The 19,620-nt window shown below is 47.0% G+C and overlaps 1 protein-coding gene and 1 non-coding gene across 2 annotated transcripts; one reads left to right on the forward strand and one right to left on the reverse strand.

Moving 5' to 3' along the window:
* Window positions 1–4,136: 4,136 nt before the first annotated feature.
* LOC119390476 (sideroflexin-3) lies at window positions 4,137–7,927 on the reverse strand. The gene has a single exon (XM_037658093.2). The coding sequence runs from the start codon at window positions 7,814–7,816 to the stop codon at window positions 6,839–6,841; it is 978 nt and encodes a 325-aa protein (XP_037514021.1). The 5' UTR covers window positions 7,817–7,927; the 3' UTR covers window positions 4,137–6,838.
* Window positions 7,928–8,622: 695 nt separating this feature from the next.
* LOC119392071 (U6 spliceosomal RNA) lies at window positions 8,623–8,725 on the forward strand. The gene has a single exon (XR_005183663.1). It is a non-coding gene; the product is annotated as a U6 spliceosomal RNA (small nuclear RNA).
* The last annotated feature ends 10,895 nt before the right edge of the window (window positions 8,726–19,620 follow it).

The raw sequence follows: 19,620 nt of genomic DNA on the forward strand, positions 1-19,620 counted from the left end.
GAAGTCGTATCGAAGGGCTCCGGAATTGCCAGCATCTGGTATTCTTTAACGTGCACCGAGATCGCACAGTACACGGGCATCTAGATTTTGCCTCCAACGTTTCCGGGTTGCTCATGACGAAGCTTTCACTTGGTCCACAACGTGGTCCACACGTGGATCACGCACGGGGTCAATGCTTCTGTAAATCTGGCGAGAGAGCCAGACCTCTATCATTACCGTGATCAAAATTGATTTATCAAGAACAACAACGCCTGGTCTTTACTGCGCAAAGACGGCTTGCATGTGGAAGGGCATCAATAGTCTCGATGCCATCCAGGACAGGAGGCGTTAGATCATTTCATCGTAAGGAGGCATCCAGAATTTCCACCAGTAGAACTTCATACCACTACACTTAAGTATAGCCGCAATCGATCGGATCCGATCGTGCGGCTGCTGGTGCTCACTGATCATCGTAATGATGACTTGTTCAGAACTAAGAACCCCTTCTACACATACACACAGGTCCGTGAAACGTGCGTGCGTTCTCCGTCATAACGGACAAGTATAAGCATAACAACTTTAACGCAACTGTAATAACTGCTGTGAACTGTAACCGTACTAGCTGCGCGTGCAGCACTCGGCTGTGTGTATATCCAGGGGAACTTTGCTGAATGAAGCTTAGTGGCAAGTAACGCCTGTCCTGTGCATTTGTGTTTCTTCCTTGTGCTGTTCGGATTCGCGCTATCCAGTACTGAAGAATATAAGCACCAAAGCGATCTAGTGTTGGTAACACCCATGTTGCTGTTGGCATCGTTAAAACTGTAAACAACTAGTTATATAAACATATGCGACTCTTCAGCATATGAGGTGTGTGTATCACTTACACATTTCTCTAGTATTCCGTAATGTTTCGCTTAATATGAAAAATTACGCCACAGTGCGCATCATCGCATAGCATATTCCACGGCGTGGGATCTGCGAATTTTTACTCCGGCGGCCCGAGATATATTTGTTTTCCTTGTTTTGGCTTCCCTATTAATCACCAGGTAATCGGAGCTAGAAGTGGCAATAGTGCGAATAGCGGCAGTGTCCTGCGGTGCTTTGTGAAGCGGTGCAATACGTCTGAAACGTTTCTGGGTTGCACATTTTCTTGGTGGCGTGCACCTGTCCTGTGATCCGTTACCGCGAAAACAGTAATAGGGCAGGATCCTGCACGGGAAAGGTACATAGACATCCACAGCAGTCAACTGCACCATCGTGCGGAGGCTTCATATTGAAGTTCTTGGGATTAGATGGCAACCCGCTAGCTGGTCGGCAAGCAGAGCAGCGACTCACAGTCAATTACAAAAGCGAAAAGCAAAAACCGCTTTCAGCGAGGCGTATCAAGAGGTGTCAGTCCTTAAGGCGCTTAAGCCACGCCAATTGTTTCGGAATGAAACTAGTGTACCTTGAAGAAGAAGTACAAAAGTTGTGAAGTACTAACAGACATTTCATTCAAATGAAACAAAATTGGTGGCAGTTAATAAATTTTCAAGCGGACATTTTTGTGCATAGGCGTTTAGTGCTACACTATATAGATATGTAATAACGAATTTGCGAATGTATCGAAGTATCTTAAGATACAATTGAAATGTATCGTACTGGATACAATCAGTGTTGTAGTGCCTTGTATCTGTATCTGAAATACTTCTTGGCTGAGTATCTTGTATCGTATCGCGATACAATTTCAAAGTATCTTCGCCCAGCCCTGTGACAATGCTAGGTTTGTCACGACACGGAGGTCCAAACTCCAGAACCTTGCGTTCGCACCTCTCACAGAACGACCCTTTTTTATCTCTGCTTTCTTTTCTCTCTCTCCTTCGTTCTCTTCAATTCTCTCTTGATCTTTCTATTTTTTTCTATCTGTTCTCTCTCTTTCTGTGTTTCTCTTTCTTTCTCTGTCTTTCTATCTTTGCATGTCTTTATTCCCATTATTTCTCTAAATTTTTCTGTCTGTGTCTTTCTATAGCTTTCTTTCTCTCTCTCTCTCTTAGTGAATCAGTGGTCAGTAGTGGGACTAGCCCAATTTCTGTGGCACATACCCGTGATGATGCCATTTCTTGGGCTAGTTGTTGCCTTTGTCATTTTTAGTGGACCAGTGGTGAGTAGTGGGATTCGCCCAATTTCTGTAGCACATACCCGTTCATGATGATATTTTTCTGATAGGCCGCACAAATTACGGCTAGCTTAAACGCGCTAGTCGCTTCTCTCAGGACAGTTTAAAAAAGTTTGACCAACCAACCAACCAACGGCTTCGCTGTTCAAACTGGCCTACCCTGTACATTACATCGTGTTTCTCTTTTTCACTGTCCCTCCGCAGCTGAGGCATATGCCATAAAGCTTACAGGTCTCGACGACAAAGCGAATAATCTGCGTCTAGCCACTTGCCAGATGGCGATAGCGGACGAAATAAAAAATCAAAAAGCGAGCCGTCGCGAGCCGACGAGATAAGCTTAACGATGCCCGGGATGTTTATCCTCCGATTCGGAGGCGTGTGTCTCGATCTCGGTAAACAGTAGCTCGGCCACGGATTTCCGAGAGAGCGGGATGGGAAAAGTGATGAAATAACTTCACATCGCCGAAAAACGAGGACAGAGCAAAAAGAGCAGACGACGCGAGCGCTGGCTTGAAACTGAATTTATTACAAAAGAAAAAAAAAACGGAAAAGAAGAAAAAAAGAAACACGTGAAGTTATTCCATCATGTCTTACAAACTCGTCCAAGCTTCCGTGCTTCTAAGGGAAAAGTGAGATGTGTTGTGCCGTCGCTACAAATCCGCTTTCGAACGAGCTGCTTTCGCAAGCAACGCGGCCCTCCCGCAATCTGGCCGAATCTGTGTAAACGTGAGAGGAGCTCTTATCTGCGGCAGCCCGCCGGCGTCGTTGAAATAGTGGTTATACGCCGGCGCGTCCTCGTCGAGTGCCTTGTCTCGCCTGTTCCCTGTGTAATCTCTGTCACCCGATAAAAGTACAATGTCGCGCGCTCGGCGCAGTGCAAGGCAGGCGAGGCTCTCGTAATTATCCAGCCTTAAGGTCACGGGCGAGGTAGCACCAGTGGCACTGTGCGATAGCTTGAACAGTTAAACGCATGTTCACTGATTGTCTTCTATGCAGTGCAGCAGCCCTCAAGTGAATGTACAGCAACTTGCCGGTTGTAAGTTTTGCAACAGTGAGAGTGAAGGCTCCGTTGAGACTGAGGCACTGCACTACCTACTTTTTTTTTTCAAGGTCTTTCATACAAAAACATTTGCCTTGCCCGTATGCACAAGGCTGAGGTACCCAGAACGTTTTACACTCATTATACACCATCATGCACAGATTACAGTGCAGCATTTCTCCTTCCACCACCCTGCGCCAATTAAAATGCCAGCTTCATCCTTACTGGGCTCGCTCATGACAACCTTTGAACGAAAACAGTGCTTCAGTTGACAGTCAGAGCTTGTTTGTGCTTTCTTCTCCTCTTTCGAGTTGTCGTCCGTATTTTTACGCTGTTACACCATGAAAACAATGTTTACTCACACATAATAACCAAACTACTGGTATAATACCACCCAAATGTTAATATTCCTACTATCCCATTCACCCAACCTCTCATTTAATGTCTAAACAGAGACACATTTGAGGAAAATCCGAAATAAATGAAGGAACCAAAATAACTTTCTTGAACATAAACAGTAGGGACAGCCTTTCCATGTTGAGTAATGTGCTTACTGACTACATCCTTGAATCAGGTCATGCATCATTATTCTTCGCTACATATTTAGACATGATAATGTTCTCATCCTGAAGTGACATTATACCACTAGGCGTGACTTGACAGTTTTACATTGAAGCTATTGTGACTGGATGAGGTGGTAAATTCCTGCTCCAAATGTTCACTACAAATTTCGATGATGGTTAAGTTCAGAAGAACAAATGCAGAGCAATGACAGCTGGGATTGCAATCTGTTGCGTAGTTTGCTGTGACTTGTAGATTAGTTATTATCGCAGGAGGATTTCTTGTGGGGCTAGTTGGTGCAACACAACTAGGCAATGAGGCGTGTAATTAGGACAAACACAAATGAAGCAGCATAGGACTGTACTTGTCCTGTCTCATTTGTCTGTGTCATAATTTGCATCTCTCATTATGACTGCTTTAATTGCACTTCGAAACTTATACAGCACGTACAAGCACATAGTTCTTGAACTATTGACTGTACGACACACTTGGTTTTGCTTACGAGATATATACCACACTAATTTCAATGCTGTGTAAGGGTTCTGCAACAGTTATCAAACTCATGTTAATACGGTTCTTCTCGACGTTTTCCAGGAGAAGAAAATGACTGCCACATGCAAAATAAATCGCATGCAACAATTAAAATTGGTGTTCGATAAATGTACATCAGGAGAACAATGCTGAATTCACTTCATCACTTTAGGGAACCATGTAAAACTTGAAATTTGCTAAATGTGTCCTCGACATGCTTTTTTCTTCCACACGTGAATTTGTGAAAAATATTGTTACCACACAGATAACACCAAAAAGTTTATGCTGCATTAAATGTGTTTATTGTGCCACTGGGAGACATCACTCAGCATGATGCAGTAGGTGCTGCACACCCTGCCATTGTCTTTAGTACTTCAGAGCAGTCTTAAAAACAATGCATCATCAAATAATTATATTACTAAAAGCACTAAACACCACTTGCGTTGCAGAGGCCAAGTTCCAGTTGTACCACAAAGTGGAGCACTCTATGTATTGCGATGAAACCTTCAATGTGCACGGCAGTGTTAACACACAATAACCTGCTTATGGCCGTACAAGGCACCTGCATGTACAGCCAATCTAAACATGGTATTTCTCAGCGCAGATCCTGCAGCGAACAAAGACTGATAAAGTCGATGGCAGACAAAGTTGCCAAAGCTACTTTTCCATCCTCAATCACTGTGAACGTTAAACCTGACAGCCACCCCCTTCAATGACACATACACACAGTTATAAGATGTTGTGGTTGTAATAAATGACTTGGTCCTCGGTTGTCCATGTCCCAGCTCTTATTTCCTTCTTGAACAAGCTCTCCAGAGTGTTATCGCGATATGTGCGTCGAGTACAGTGGCCATAGCTTTGGCACATTAAACTTAGCAAAAGCAACTATTCTGAAAGATGAAATTACACATCTTTTTTACAGGAACATAAAAAAATTGTTTAACCTGTGGCACTTAATTTAATGAAATCATGCTCTTGAATGTCAGCATTTTTTACCCGTGCGAGTGCTTTAATTTCACAAGGCACGTAGAATTATGCACAAACCATTGCAAAATTAATAATTAAGTGGTCACGCATAGGTGCTTGCATCCTAAAAGCAATCGCTTCTGTGTCAAATGATGCAGCGGTGTACCTTGTGTTGACAGCTCTGCATTTAAAGTTGTATCTTACAAACTAGCTAGTAAATAAGGAAATCACATTACATACACCAACTTTCTTTTCAAGGTCTTTTATATAAAACCATTTGCTTTGTCCCTATGTGCAAGCTTATTGGCCAGCCATATCTGGCTAATGGTGGAAAGTTAGTGTTGAGGCTATATGCTCAAGTCATTTTTGTACAACATAAAAACTATTATGGGGTAGCCCTACAAGAAATTTAAGGATTGATTTAAAATGCAGACACTTATTTATCAAGGAACACATGCTTCAAAACTGCCGTGGTAGTGGCCTAAATGTCCTTTTATGACTTGATGTTACCTATATGTATCTGAGTATGCAACAAGACAGATTCACAGTAAAACGGGCGACCATAGCATCTGTGACCTGTCTCAAACATTCTCGTCCATCAATACCATGCACTTCTATGACATAGCAAACCTTCAGAGCTGTGTATAAGTAGGAACAAAGAACATTTATTGCGAGCCACGTCACTATGATACGTAGGAAGGTGCAAGTCACACTTGCCATCGAGAAACAATAACAGACTTATTTCACTCCTCTCGTCAAGATCGGGCTGGCATTATATGTACAGCACTTGCCAGTGTGCCAGGAATAGTTGCCCTGAAGAAAATATATATAGTTTCTGCTGAGCCCTTTGCAATCACAGCATGAAAGCCCACAAGGTACAACAGCCCCCAGAAAAGTTGCATAAAAATAAACCTCTGACAGCAAAATAAATTGCCAGTCGGCAACATGGAAGGAGTACGTTACACTTTTTGCAATGCTCACACGCAAAAAAAGAACTGCGGTGCTTGCTGTGTCGAATGTAAAGCACAATGGTATCACAGCTCTTGCAGTACAGCTCGCATTGCCTACAGCTGTTCCAGAGTTGCTACTACCAGTGTCTGTGGGGCCACAAATAACTGTGCTCATTTGAGCTAACCACACGAAAGACAATCCCACTTTTGTGTAGGCTCACAAAAGCACCGTTATGTCAAGATTTGGATAACTCCAAAGCCAGCATATAAAACGCAACAGATGCATATAATACGCAAAGATGTAGCATTAGCTAGGCAATGTTACGTAATAGTATATAAAGGGCATTATAGACGCAACTACTGCATCTTGAATGCCAGCATTATTTCCAAATTTTTTTTACTGTGGTGTCAAAGCAACCCGCTCATGTTTTCATATGTCATTCAGCAGGCTAGCAGTCAGCCACAAAAGTTGGGTGCGTGCCTAGGGGCACTGAACTGAAATTCACACCGTGAAACACATATTCAAGGAAAGCAAGCCAATTCAGTGTCAACCCCAGGCTGGAATTCGAAACTTCTCACAATGTACTCCCCAACCCACAGCGCATGCACCGTGTTTTCTAGAATGTAATTGCAGTAAACCGGTCTATGAGATGCACCTCAGAGCCCCTTGTTATAGTACACTCTGGTAGGCGGACTGGGAAGCTTTTTGATGACCTCCTGCAATTCTGGTTCCAACTGGTTCACTTCGATCTGGCTCTTCTGCGGAAAGATAGCACAACACAGGGGCGTCGCGAACACCAGCATCAGGCCGCACATGCCCACTTGCAGCGGCGCGCTGATCCACGGGTAGCGCTGCAACACCCCCTTCTTCTCGAGCGTGTTCATCACGATGGGCGGGAACACCATGCCGGGTGCAGCCATGCCCACCCGGGACAGGACCACCATGGCGATGGCCCACTTCGCGGCGACCTTGGACTCGCCCAGGCGGTTGCCGTTCTCGTCGACCACGGGAATTCCGTGCCTGATCTCCCGCATCCGCATCATGGGGATGTTGACGCAGTTGGCCGCCGCCACGGCGCAGAACGGCACGAACCTGCCGACGAGCGGCGGAAGCGACTTCACGAGACTGTTGAGACCGAGCGCGGTTCCCAGAGCACCGCCAGTCGCCAGCACGTAGGAGAGACCCAGCGTCGACAAAGGTATCGGGGAGTCCCCGCTACGGTTCGAGTAGTTGACGACCGCGTTGAACGACTGGTTGACCCACTGCCAGAAGATCACCTGCGGCGTCGTCTTGTAGAAGGTGAGCATGCAGCCCGTGATGGTCATGTTCATTGGCACCTGGGCCGACATGCGGCCGATCAGCGTCACCTTCTCGCCGGTGTCCGGGTGGAACGCGGAGTCGTAGATGTGCTTGGCGCGCCATAGTTTTTCTTCCGTCAGTCCGGGGATGTGGTCGCCCTTGCGGTAGCGCGTCACGATGTCACGCGACTCGTTCAGCTCGTGGCCCGTGCACAACAGATTGAGCGGGTTGGTCACCGTGAAGAAGTGTCGCGCGCGGCCCCAGTACGTGCTCTGGTCCCAGCGGGGTTCGTCGATGTTCACGCGCGACTGCATCGTGCCTGGCGGTCCGCTCATGCAGACGTTACGTACTCCTCGTCACAATCTTCCTTGTCGATGCGTGCTCGCCGCTGCTATCGCCGGATGAGCCGCAGCCAGCCGCAGCGGTCGACGCGGACACGGACGGAGAAATAGACGGGCGCCGTCGAAGGCTGAATAAATCGACGTCCACAAATTGCGCGACACCCTGGCGACACCACGCGTCTATTTATTCTGATTGCTGAGATAATAAGGAAGTTCAGTGCGCAGCCTACTCAAGAAATACTCATAAGTGGTTTTGCGTGGACTTATGCGCTATAATTTGTTATAAGCACATACAATAAATTTCGCAAATTATTATCACCAGCAAAAGTAGAGTGCATAGGTACAGTTGTACAGTGTAAGCAAAAGTCAAGCGAGTATTCAGATGCCCGCGCCATCTACGTGAAGTTACTTAAAGCATACAACATTTTTTTGTACAAACCAATCTCGAAGGCTACATATAAATAACGCGCGCATTATTTTGTTTCTGCCGCCAGATGTCAGCTGGCGTTTTAACTGCATCGTTGCCCGAGAGAGGGCGACTCCATTCGCAACTGAAACGCCCTCCGTCGTATTCTTCTCGTTTTGCAAGCGAATATTATAAAGTGAAACGTTTTCTTGTAGTTCTCAACAAGAGTCGCATAAGAGACATTTGCCGACTGACATATTGCTGCAATTTCTTTAATTTAGGTTGACATATTAGAAGCAGTGTTTCAGAAACTTTTCTTATAGAAAGACCCTCACCACGGCAGATGCACTGCCGAAGTGGTGGCTATATATAGCTGAACGCAAACTCTTCGGCTGTACTTCCAAAGTACATATACTAAAATTGGAACGATACAGAGAAGATTAGCATGGCCCCTGCGCAAGGATGACACGCAAAATCGTGAAGCGTTCCACATTTTTTTTGTCTTTTAACGTACGAATTATTGCAAGAAACCTGTTCATATTTTTTTTTTGTTTGCGTATTCTTTTTCCAGAGGTTTGCTAATTATCAATAAATGCGCAAATCGGAAATGAGGTTCCACACATGAAGAGAGGCGCCGAATGTTCGTGTGCAGCGGTCTGGTGTCTGCTTCCCGATTTGCGCATATGGTAATAAGTCGTAACCTGAGTTTGTAATGAATTTTGTAATGTAATCGGTTACTTTTTTCGAAGCTGTAACGTTCTGGGTAATTCAATTACGTTTCCGTGTGATTGATTACTGGCAATCAGTTACTTTTTTTTTTTTTTTTTTTTCCAAAATCAAGTTCTAGCCAGTCTTCTACGGCAGTTCTCGTCCCGAAAAATATGGGACCGCTCTGTGCGGATCGCCCCGTCCTGTCAGACGGGGGTCCCTACGGAGCCTGTATTTTCGCCTCGCCTTTACCGTGGCCTTACATGCAACGCCTCACCAGCAACTGCGAAGCGCGACGCTTCATAGAGGACATGGAAACTAGCATCGAAGCACTGCGCAACTACGAGCTTGTGCGCAAGGCGTTCCTACGTCATAATACCGCCCTTCAGCGCATGTATTGAGAGTGTTCAGCGTAGCAGCTGACCTCTTAACGTGGAAACGTGGAAGAATCAGCGACATCCACTTTGAAAAACAACTGTTAAAAGTTAACAACGTATCCACTGGCGTACAACGTATCCACTGGCGTAAACCACAGGGAGGGGGGGGGGGGGCCTCCGACGATTCGGTACAAGCCATTGACAATCATTTATCAATCCGATTTGCTCGACTATGATTCCGTTAATTCCAAAAAGAATCAAATCACCGGTGGATATAAAATTATAAATTATAAACATATGCTTTACAGGATCGTTCCCAGGGGTAAATAGCGGAGGTGTAGGCGAATGGAGCCATGCGCGTCAGGAGGGGGGTGCAAAGGTGGGACGCAACCCCCCCCCCCCCCCACACACACACACACCCGGAATTTCTGAAAGTGCCTTTTAGCAGCGACGCTGTTCGAGCTCGCCGTAATTTGTGTGTACGGCCTACCAGAAAACTATCATCATCATGAACCAGGCACGTAGCCAGGATTTTTTTTTTTCGGGTGGGGGGGGGGGGGGGTCAAGTCCTAATTGTTCGAAAGAAAGTCTTTCCATGGCAAAAAGAAAAAAGTTGCCCGGGAATATAGAAGGCTGGACGAATATAGAAGGCTTACAGGCACGTAGACATTCCCTCTTCCCCCCCCCCCCCCCCCCCGCCTACGTGCCTGTCATGAACGAGTATGTGCCACAGAAAATTTGGACAGATCCCACTACTCACCGCTCGGCATGGCCTGGAACCTCGACAGGGGCTTAGCCAGAAATTTTTTTTCGAAGTGTGGGGTGGGGGGGGGGGGGGGGGGTGTTCCGCAACGCTTTATGTATGTTCATACGTGTGCTTGTATTTGTGCATGTATGTAGACGCATGCAAAATTTAGGAGTTCCCCGGAAGGTCTTTTCCCCTTGTTGAAAACCAGGAAGTGGAGCCGAAGTATAGAGAACGTCTTGTTTATTTGACGCTGAGTAAAAAAAAAAAACTAAAAATGGAATGCGCGCGCTCTTTTGTCACTTCTTCGTCTTCGCTGCTCTTCCGAAAGAATATTTAACACCCCTATCTTTTCCTCATTATGTCAGAAGCCTTGCTCCTTACAGAACAAAATCATTTGTAAGACCAGATGAAGTGCTCTGCAGTGCTCACCGCACGACTCTTTCTGTATAACGAAGAGATGTAGGTCGCGGGTTCGAATGCATCCTGAAAGGGGCGCAATGCAAAAACACTAGTGTTCTGAAGTGATTTATACGCGCGCTATTCATGAACAGGTGATCAGAAACGTATTCTGATTATTTTTCTTATTCTAAAATTCTCGTCAGGGATCCTGAAGTCGCTGCTCAGCCAAACGCAATGTTTTAGGTGGTAACGACGAACCTTTAACTCTTAATACGCTTAGTATTTACATTAGCCGAGAAAAATAACTTACGGTTCGAGCGGAAACCAGCAAGCACGACTGTCTTTCGCATGTGACGGGCAGGCGCGCCGCGGTTCTCTGGGCGGAGTCGACATTTTTAAAGACGATAGTCTTTCTTGGGGAACTTAAACGCAGAAATTTTGGTCTGTCTGTCTGCCTTTCTGTTTGCCTGTCTGCCACCCGATTCAACCACTCGGCGAAAGTTTAACCTCTTGCGGAACGCCCAGCCATCTTGAACTGGTACCGCCGTTCATACTTGTGAACATTGTTGATCAAAAAGCAAATGTTACGCAAATCTGAGGCGCAACATCAATACATAAGTATTAGGTGGTGTGTTCCTTCACTAGAAAATACATAGATACGTAATTCTAAAGCCCCTACTGTTTCTTAGGCTGCGTGGAAAATGCTAGTGTTTTTTGGGGCTGCGCTGCAAATGCGACGCTATGAGCCAGATGCGGCGATTCAACATAAAGGAGGAGGACTCATGTAGTACGGCGGGCAGACTTTCGACATTTGCAGCGAAGCACGTAGATATGCGGCCAATTTTTCTTAGGGTAATTGTATGTTGGGGCTCCGTGTCTTCGGACTTATCCGAAAAAATCCGATAAACACTGGCCCGTAAAATTTCGGACAATTCGGATTTTATCCGACAAACTCCGATTTCAATGGCCAGTGTGACCATGTTTCATTCTTTATCGAAAGGGCATGCTCTAAGCGGTGATTGATACATTGGCCGGTTTGGCCGATATAAATTTTACCATACGCACCAGTTTTGCCGTGCACTCTGTCATGCTGGGATTGCACTGCGCCAGGCTGATGGACCTCATGGCAGCCTCTTTCAAAGCATGTGTCCGGCTGCACAGAGTTTCCTACAATACTTACTAGAGGGAACTCTGGCGCTAGTGTCTATAGCTGCAAACGCATGGCGCTTCAGCCAGCATGGGAATGATGGGTAGTACACGGATTTGTCTAAACTTCGTTCTTTCGGCTCCGTTTGGCTCCGCGCGTCGCCTGCATCCGCTTTGTCGCAAAACGAAGTTCAGCAAAAGTCAGCAGTTCCACTTCACCAATTCAAATCTGGTCACGAAGTTCAGAATGATCCAATCTTTTATCCGAAAGAAAACCAAAACACAACAATAAACAAAGCCACAAGTGTGTTCGAAGCCCGCAAGCACGAACACTAGGCAAATCCTTGTACTACCCATCATTCCCATGGTGGCTAAGCGATCGCAGCGCCACCAGAGTCCCCTCTAATCAATTTTAGCAAACTCTATGTCCAGCGGCACGCACAATGCCAAGTAGTGATCAGTTTCAACTATATGGGAAATAGCTACATGAGGTCAGTGCGATAGACACTGTGACGATAAGCTCTTCGATGAAAGACTGCCCCATTTCCATCACCATCGACAACTTGCCGTATCTCCGCGGACGTCTGGCACTGGCAGTTGCTTGCACACTTCTACCATCACGAGCTTCCTGGACGTAGGACACTCATCACATAGACTTGCAAGTAGTTCAGCGGTGTAACGCAGTATCAATTGGCACGTTGATACAAACCGCTCTCCAGAAGGTTGGAAAGGCCTTAGTCGACCTAGCTGTGTTCTGCTCTGATTCAAAGCTGAGAATCATCAATTGAATTGAACGCGCGTCCGTCAGGCAGGCAGGCAGGCAGGCAGGCAGGCAGGCAGGCAGAAAACTTTATTATTATCCGAAGGCGGCGCTCGACCCCGGGTGACACCGGTGGGCCAGTCTCACGACGGGACGGGGAGGTTAAACTCCACGGCCATGTCGCGGGCCCTCTGGATGGTGACAACAACTTCGTAAAGTACGAAAGAAGGGGAATTGTCCGAGGGGCTCGTTTTCAGATTCTAAGAATCACTACACTACAATTAAGAAACTCCAATTAATATCCCCTATAAGCTTTCCTTAGCTTAAATGTCTGTCGGTTTCATTAGTTTAGCAACTTAGTAAAGTATCTAAGCAGAACTTGTTGAAGCATCGCGCTCTTTTCTTGTGCTTCTTCTTTCTGCTGGTGGTGCTTAGGCGTCTAGGTTTCTCTCGAAGCTAGTAAAGTATGCTTCCGTCTATTACAACAAGTTTTAATGTTGCAGTATACACAAAACGTATATAGGTATTGAAGTATTTGTGTTTGTGTGTATATCTGTTTGTGCGTTTAAACCTTCCAGAGTACCAAAATACTCCTCGTGTGTACTGATGTTTTCGTTGAGGTATCATTTCATTTTGGTGTATTGAGAATAATGCAAAACTCCGAATTTCAGTGAGTTGGGGATTTACGAAAAGCAAAGTACGATAAACGCCGAAATTTCGCCCAAAAAATAAACACTGAAAAACACCCTTCGAATTTCAAGAAAAGTAAATTACGAAAACACAGAGCCCTAGTTGTAACCGAGTATAGGTAATAGAACATCTGTTACTACGCGATCTGTAGTAGGACTTGTGCTACCGCGATTGCAGGGAACGTTTTAGTTTTGGTACTCGATGAACTATTTGAATCTGTCAGTAGAATATCGCACAGTGCCTTTCGTACTTGGAAATCATGGTGACGATTCAGACAACCGTTCTCTCTAAAAAGAAACTAAGAGTCATTCGTAAAAAAAAACGAAGTAAGTAACGAAGGACACGGAATTGCTTTGCATCTTGCTGCTGTCATTACATTATTACGACCTACGAACACGCCCAAGCTTTTACCCTTCATAACAAAACTCTTTTTCTCTATGAATTTTTCTTGCAGTTCTCTCAAGAGATGCCTGTAACTCTTTTAAGAGGTGCGGCACATTACCTTTACTTGAAAAGGTTGTCATTTTACCCAATTCACCCCCTCCTGCGCGAGCTGATTCTATTTGATGCCCCTAGAAACTTCTTAATTTCTTCACCCCGCCTTACCCATTGCAATCATCGGCTGCGTTTCCCATTTCCTTGGTATCCGTTCCACCGCTTGTCCTACGCAAGGATAACTTTAAATACAAGAGCCTGGCCAGATATGCTTGTACGTTGCGGATTCCTCACCACCGGCACATCTTGCTGAGCTTGCCGCCACATACGTGACGGACTGGCCGCGCTGCTTCGTTGTCTGCAAGCTGACAGAGAGAGAGAGAGAGAGAGAAATGTAATGCGGAAAGACAGGGAGGTTAACCAGTAAACATACCTGGTTTGCCAGCCTGCACTGGGGAAGGAGTAAGGGGAGACAGAAAAGTAAGGGAGAGAGGAATGGGATAGGGAGGGAGGGAGAGAAGCACACACGCACGCACGCACGCACACACGCACACACACACACACACACACACACACACACACACACACACACACACACACACACACACACACACACACACACACACACACACACACACACACACAGGCGTGTCACAATCGTTCAACGTACAGCGCTGCATGTGACCATTGCGACAATGACGAAACCACTGAACATATTTTATGTCAGTGCCCTCCGTACAGTTCTCAGAGACAGTCCCTCTCAGCTGATAGATATTCTCAGGTTACCATTCGCACCGGCTCGACGCAAGCTATCCACGATACGCGCAGAGTGTATCGATCTACATCGCTCTCGGATAGCATTCACCATCTTGCCGCCTCCGCAGCTATACATCCGGATACGTGTTCGGTGGGCCTCGGCCTCGGGCCGCTTTGCCGGACTCTGTCAAAATTGATTTGGCAACCCAACCACGAGTTACACCGCAACCCCTTCCGCATTGAAGACGCTCAAGGACAGATGCTCCGGGAAAAATGCGAAGCTAGTATATATAATTAATGCAACTCCACTTCCGTGAAACCCGAGGAAATGCGCAGCACGGTCAACCCAGCGATTCCCTCGGTAATCGCACGCTTGCCGAGGCGGGGGCGCCCTCTCTAGTGCGGCGCGGGTATCAACCGGATATTTCAGAAGCGTTTTTCGAGATTTTAGGTAAATCATTGCGATTAATTCTTGGTTATTTCTGTAGTTTACGTTATCTTATACCTTGCTAGATGACATTGAGCATTGTTAGCCTTCTTTTAGGCCTGTATTGACCCCTGCGTGACCATGCGACATAAGACAGTGGATAGACGACGATTAAAAGTTGTTGTTGTTTGTGGTTATGTAGAGGAAGAGACGCTTATTTCTGCAGCCCAGTATGGGGGGGGGGGGGGGGGGGAGAGAGAGAGAGAGAAGGGAAATGAAAGAGGATAGTGGTGTGTAGGATGTCATTGTGTCTCCTTCGCCGTGGCCGGAGCAGCAGGGAAGACGGCAGCAAGGGCAGGGGCGGCAAGTTCCCAGCTCATCTGTAGGCGACTATTCCCGTCTCGTCCAGGAACTCCACCAGGCTCCGGAGTGCTGGCAGGTGGGGACGCGACGGGAAGGGCAGGTGTTCGAGTGGAGGCAGGTAGGCCCTGGCTCCGGTAGGCCGTTAGTGACCCTCGAGCGTTCCTGTGCCAAGCCAGGACAGGCACAGAGGAGGTGCTCGAGGGTCTCAGGATCGCCGCAGCGGCTGCAGGCTGGGGAGGCGCAGAGACCCTTCGCATGTCGGCGGGCAGCGGTCCACACACAGCCGGTCCGCAGGCGCAGCAGGGCAGACCGATCTCTCCTGGTGAGGGCTCTCTCTGCATAGCAGCGCGGCGTGTGTCCGCCTTCCTTAGACAGAAGCACAGGCGTGCACAGGGTTCCCCATTAGGGGGGGGGGGGGCAAAGGTTCATCGCACCCTCCCCACCCTATTAAGTCCATGTATGGGGCATATTTTGCGCCCCCTCCCCCTCTTAGGTGACTCGAAGGGTCAATGTACGGGGCAGATTTTGCGCCCCCCCCCCCTCATAGGTGATTAGGGGGGGCGGCCTCCCCCTCCTGCCCCCCTGTGCGCACGCCTATGGACAGAAGTTTCCGCAAATTGCTATCTTCTGGAGTCGCAGCTTTTAAAAGGAACAGTCACTGCCTATAATGCACGATTCTGTTAACATATGCTGATTTTCTTGTCATATAGATGACAACCATTAAAAAAAACCTTATGTTCTTCGAAAGCAAACATTGTACATTTTCCCGATGGCATGCGTTTGGGGAAATATTTGCATGGGTATGAATGTGAACTCACTCAATTTCCGTTGCGAAATCTGCACTGCAGTTTTAAATGATGTACAGCATTGGCGGCAACGTGGTTTTGAGCTGCGTGCTGTGCGCGAGGTCACGGATTAGATTCTCACTCACGGCGCAAAATTCTAATGGGAGATGAATTTTAAAAAAAAGAAAGAAAGAAAAGAAGTAAACAATAGTTGCCGTGCGTTCGGTTGAGGTTAACAAATCCAATGCCGCAAGAATTAAAGCGAAGTTCTTGCATTCCTCATTACCAGCTGAGCAGTTTTGCGATACACGAAACACGATAATTTAATTATAAACAAAATCTCTTGCGTGATTGCTTCACTGTATCTTATGCCGTGTTCTTACTTTGCTGCTTTATACATTGTAGACAAACTCGGAATGTGCATTGTCACTATACATAAAGATCGAGTCATAGAGCTAACAAGAATATGACAAACTAGAACCTCCACTGTTTCCATTAAGACGTATGAGATCTCCGCAAAAATGCAATACCTTTAATGGGTTTGCGTATTCGCCGTGGCGAAGCGTAGTACATGCAGCTCCAGCAATGCTGCTGGGAGCTCATGCGTATAGTCGTACTTTTCAGCCTGGGGATAATGCACTTTTTTTTTTCTGCACACAGCGCAAACGCTGAGATGTATACGCGCTCGCAGATCATCGCGTCAAATTCATTTTTTACCTTCACTAAAACGTCGAATCCTGATGTTCCGCGGACAACCGGTCACAGCAACTGGCCCTGTTAGACAACGCGCGCCGATAGTTTTCGCAAACAAGATTCATCGTTATTCACACAGCACACACCATGGACACACCATATTGTCAGTTTCACCTGTCCAAGATGAGCCGCCTTACAACGCGCACTACACGCCACCATAAACGCGGCACATTTTTCGAAGACGATGCCGCTGTTCCTCGCACAGACCACCACGTGTGTTCACTTCTCCAAGTTAGACATCCAGCGTGGCAAATATTCCCTCACGCAGTTTACCGCACACCTATATGTTATCTGACACATATCACAACTGATTTTGCAACAGCAAGGTGGCGGTAAAGGTAAAAAAAAATAGTAGTAAAACTTGCGCCAAGCACCGTGCGACCACGCTGAGTCACCAGCGGTGGTGTTTTGCCAACCACCGCCGTTGCAGGTGCGCTGGTGACTCCATGCAGTGACGTAAACGCCGCGGTGTAACGTACCCCGGGAGAGGTCTATTCCGGTAGGTTGTAAAGTCATTGAAGAACATGAGCAGCGGTGCTGCAACATATTTTGCCAAAAGCTTGGCTTTACCTACACGGAAACAATTCGCAAGATTCAGCACGCTTTCAGTGACGGTGGCATATGCGCACTTATCGGATGAAGGGGCGGCACAACCACTTTAAAGATGGGCGAACATCAGTGGACAGCGAACAGCGTCCATGGCAGAGATTCAACCGGCCGAACTGCGAATGTCATTGAGCAAACGCGGACTATCGACATAAAATTTCATCTCCTCACGGTACGAGAACTTGCGAACGAGGTAGGAGTAAGCATCGTATCAGCACCTTCAAATTTTTGTGATGCTGTGCGGCGCGAGCGACCGTATCTGTGGGCAGAAAAAAACGTCGAAGCTCCCTCATGATAACGCATACGCCCGTTCTGCACATCTTGTTCAGGCTTTATGCTGCAAACACAGCATGCTCCCTACTCCACCGGCATTGCTTCGTATGACTTTTGGCTGTTTCCCAAGCTGAAAATTTCGTGGAAAGGAAACCGATTCGAGTTAAGAGGAGACGTCATGCTGAATACTACGGGTCGGCTGATCATCTTTCAAAATATGCGCTTCAGAAATCTTTCTGACAATGGCGGGAGTGCTGGGAGAAGTGTGTACATTGCCGAGGAGATTACTTTGATGTGGATTAGGGAATCAAGAAATGCATTCCTGCTCACCAAATGTTCTATACTTTTTGAAAACATCTGGAATAGGCAGACACTATCATGGAACAAGAATCCATGATCACACGAACATCAGCAGTTCATCCTTTTTCTGCAAGTGACGCATGTTCCCCTTGCACATACGATCGATGTTTTTGTCATTTGTCAAGCAACTCTATTTCGTTTTCTATTAGCGTGGTTCATGGATCGCCGATGAACTTATCCTGTTTTGTGTGTGTGTGTGTGTGAGTGGTACGCTTCAACGATGAGGCGGGGTACACAGTCTAGTGATGATGATAGCGTTGATATAGGCCAGATTGAGTTGCTTCGTTATTCTTTATTGAGTGTTCATGATGCTTTATTCTAATATTTATGTAACTTCCTAAATTCGCTATATAGCACCTTACACACGATAACGGCAGTTCACACACCATTATCCCGTATTGCATTGAACCGACTGTGACCTGCGCTCGACACTACAACCTCCATTGCTAAGCGAACCTTCAACTTTGCCACTAACACGTGGGCGCACATACCAGACAACGCCTTTTGTCGACAGCTCCATGGAGTTGAGAACCTGCTGACCCGAAGGTCCCGGGTTCGATCCCGGCCGCGGCGGTCGCATTTCGATGGAGGCGAAATGCTATAGAGGCCCGTGTACTGTGCGACGTCAGTGCACGTTAAAGAACACCGGGCAGTCGAAATTCGCAGAGCCCTCCACTACGGCGCTTCTCATAATCATATCATGGTTTTGGCACGTTAAACCCCAGATATTAGACAGATTTAGTTGGGCGTCCGCAGCAGCTCTGTGGACGCAGCCTGCCAGCCATTTCCTATGGCAGGCTGCGTCCGTAGAGCTGTTGCGGACGCTCAACTAAACCTGTCCATCATTATTAACATGGAGTTGGGAATGAAAGGCGTAATTTCAGCGGCCTTTCTGAGCCTAAAAGCCCTCTAACATTGTTCAACCATGCTGCAACCTTCCGCCCTTGTTCTCTTCCCAACTGTTCCACCCTCCTGTCTTTCTTCCTCAACGAACAAACGCGTCGGCATACAAAGAATCTTTGCAAAGGAGGAACCCTTTATAGAACCGTGGCGCCGAGACGCACTGCACGTAAATATCGGTGCCACCAACCCGTAGGGACCACTTGCAGCGCTTATGTGCCCTCCGTGCCCCCGTGACGCAGTGTGTGGCAGTTCGAAATGCAAACGGAATTTGCGGTGGCTGGGGCCACAGGATTTCTAGCTCAGGAAACGGTACCCAAGGGCCATCCACAGTTTCTTCTACATTCTACAGTTTCTTTCTACTTCAGCAAGTGCCAGCAAACATATGGATCCGACTTCATCCTAAACACATAACCAGGGTTGTGGCCGTGTGGCTCGAATCACTCAGTCATACCCTGGGAGGCGGTGGGTTCGAACCCTGATGAGAGCGTCAGTATCTGGTAGGTACGTTCCGAGCGCATCCTCCAGATTCTCACCAGAGTTGGAATTGCAGCTTGCCGGTGGGACGAGAGCACACGATCTTGGCCTTTCGGGAGGCCGAGTGAGTGAGCTGTCACGAGCCGGTCCAGTGTCTCGACAAGGCGAGTGCTGGACGGTCGCCTTCCATCCCAGCTGATCGACCGGAAGCTGGGAGTCACGTGGCGAAGAATGTTCGTCACGGGCGGGATAGGCGTCCCACTGCGAGCATTTTTTAATGTCATGTCCTATTCATCATGTTCGTCATACTCTCATCTCCTAGCTCCTATGCCAATCGTGATGTATACCAAGTTAATAAAGGGACCGACAACTGGGCAGAACGTTTGATTAGTTCCTGGTAGAAATGAAAAGACCGTGAAACATAGTGAC

This window comes from Rhipicephalus sanguineus, chromosome 4 (genome assembly GCF_013339695.2).
Source record: "Rhipicephalus sanguineus isolate Rsan-2018 chromosome 4, BIME_Rsan_1.4, whole genome shotgun sequence".
Classification (NCBI taxonomy): domain Eukaryota; kingdom Metazoa; phylum Arthropoda; class Arachnida; order Ixodida; family Ixodidae; genus Rhipicephalus; species Rhipicephalus sanguineus.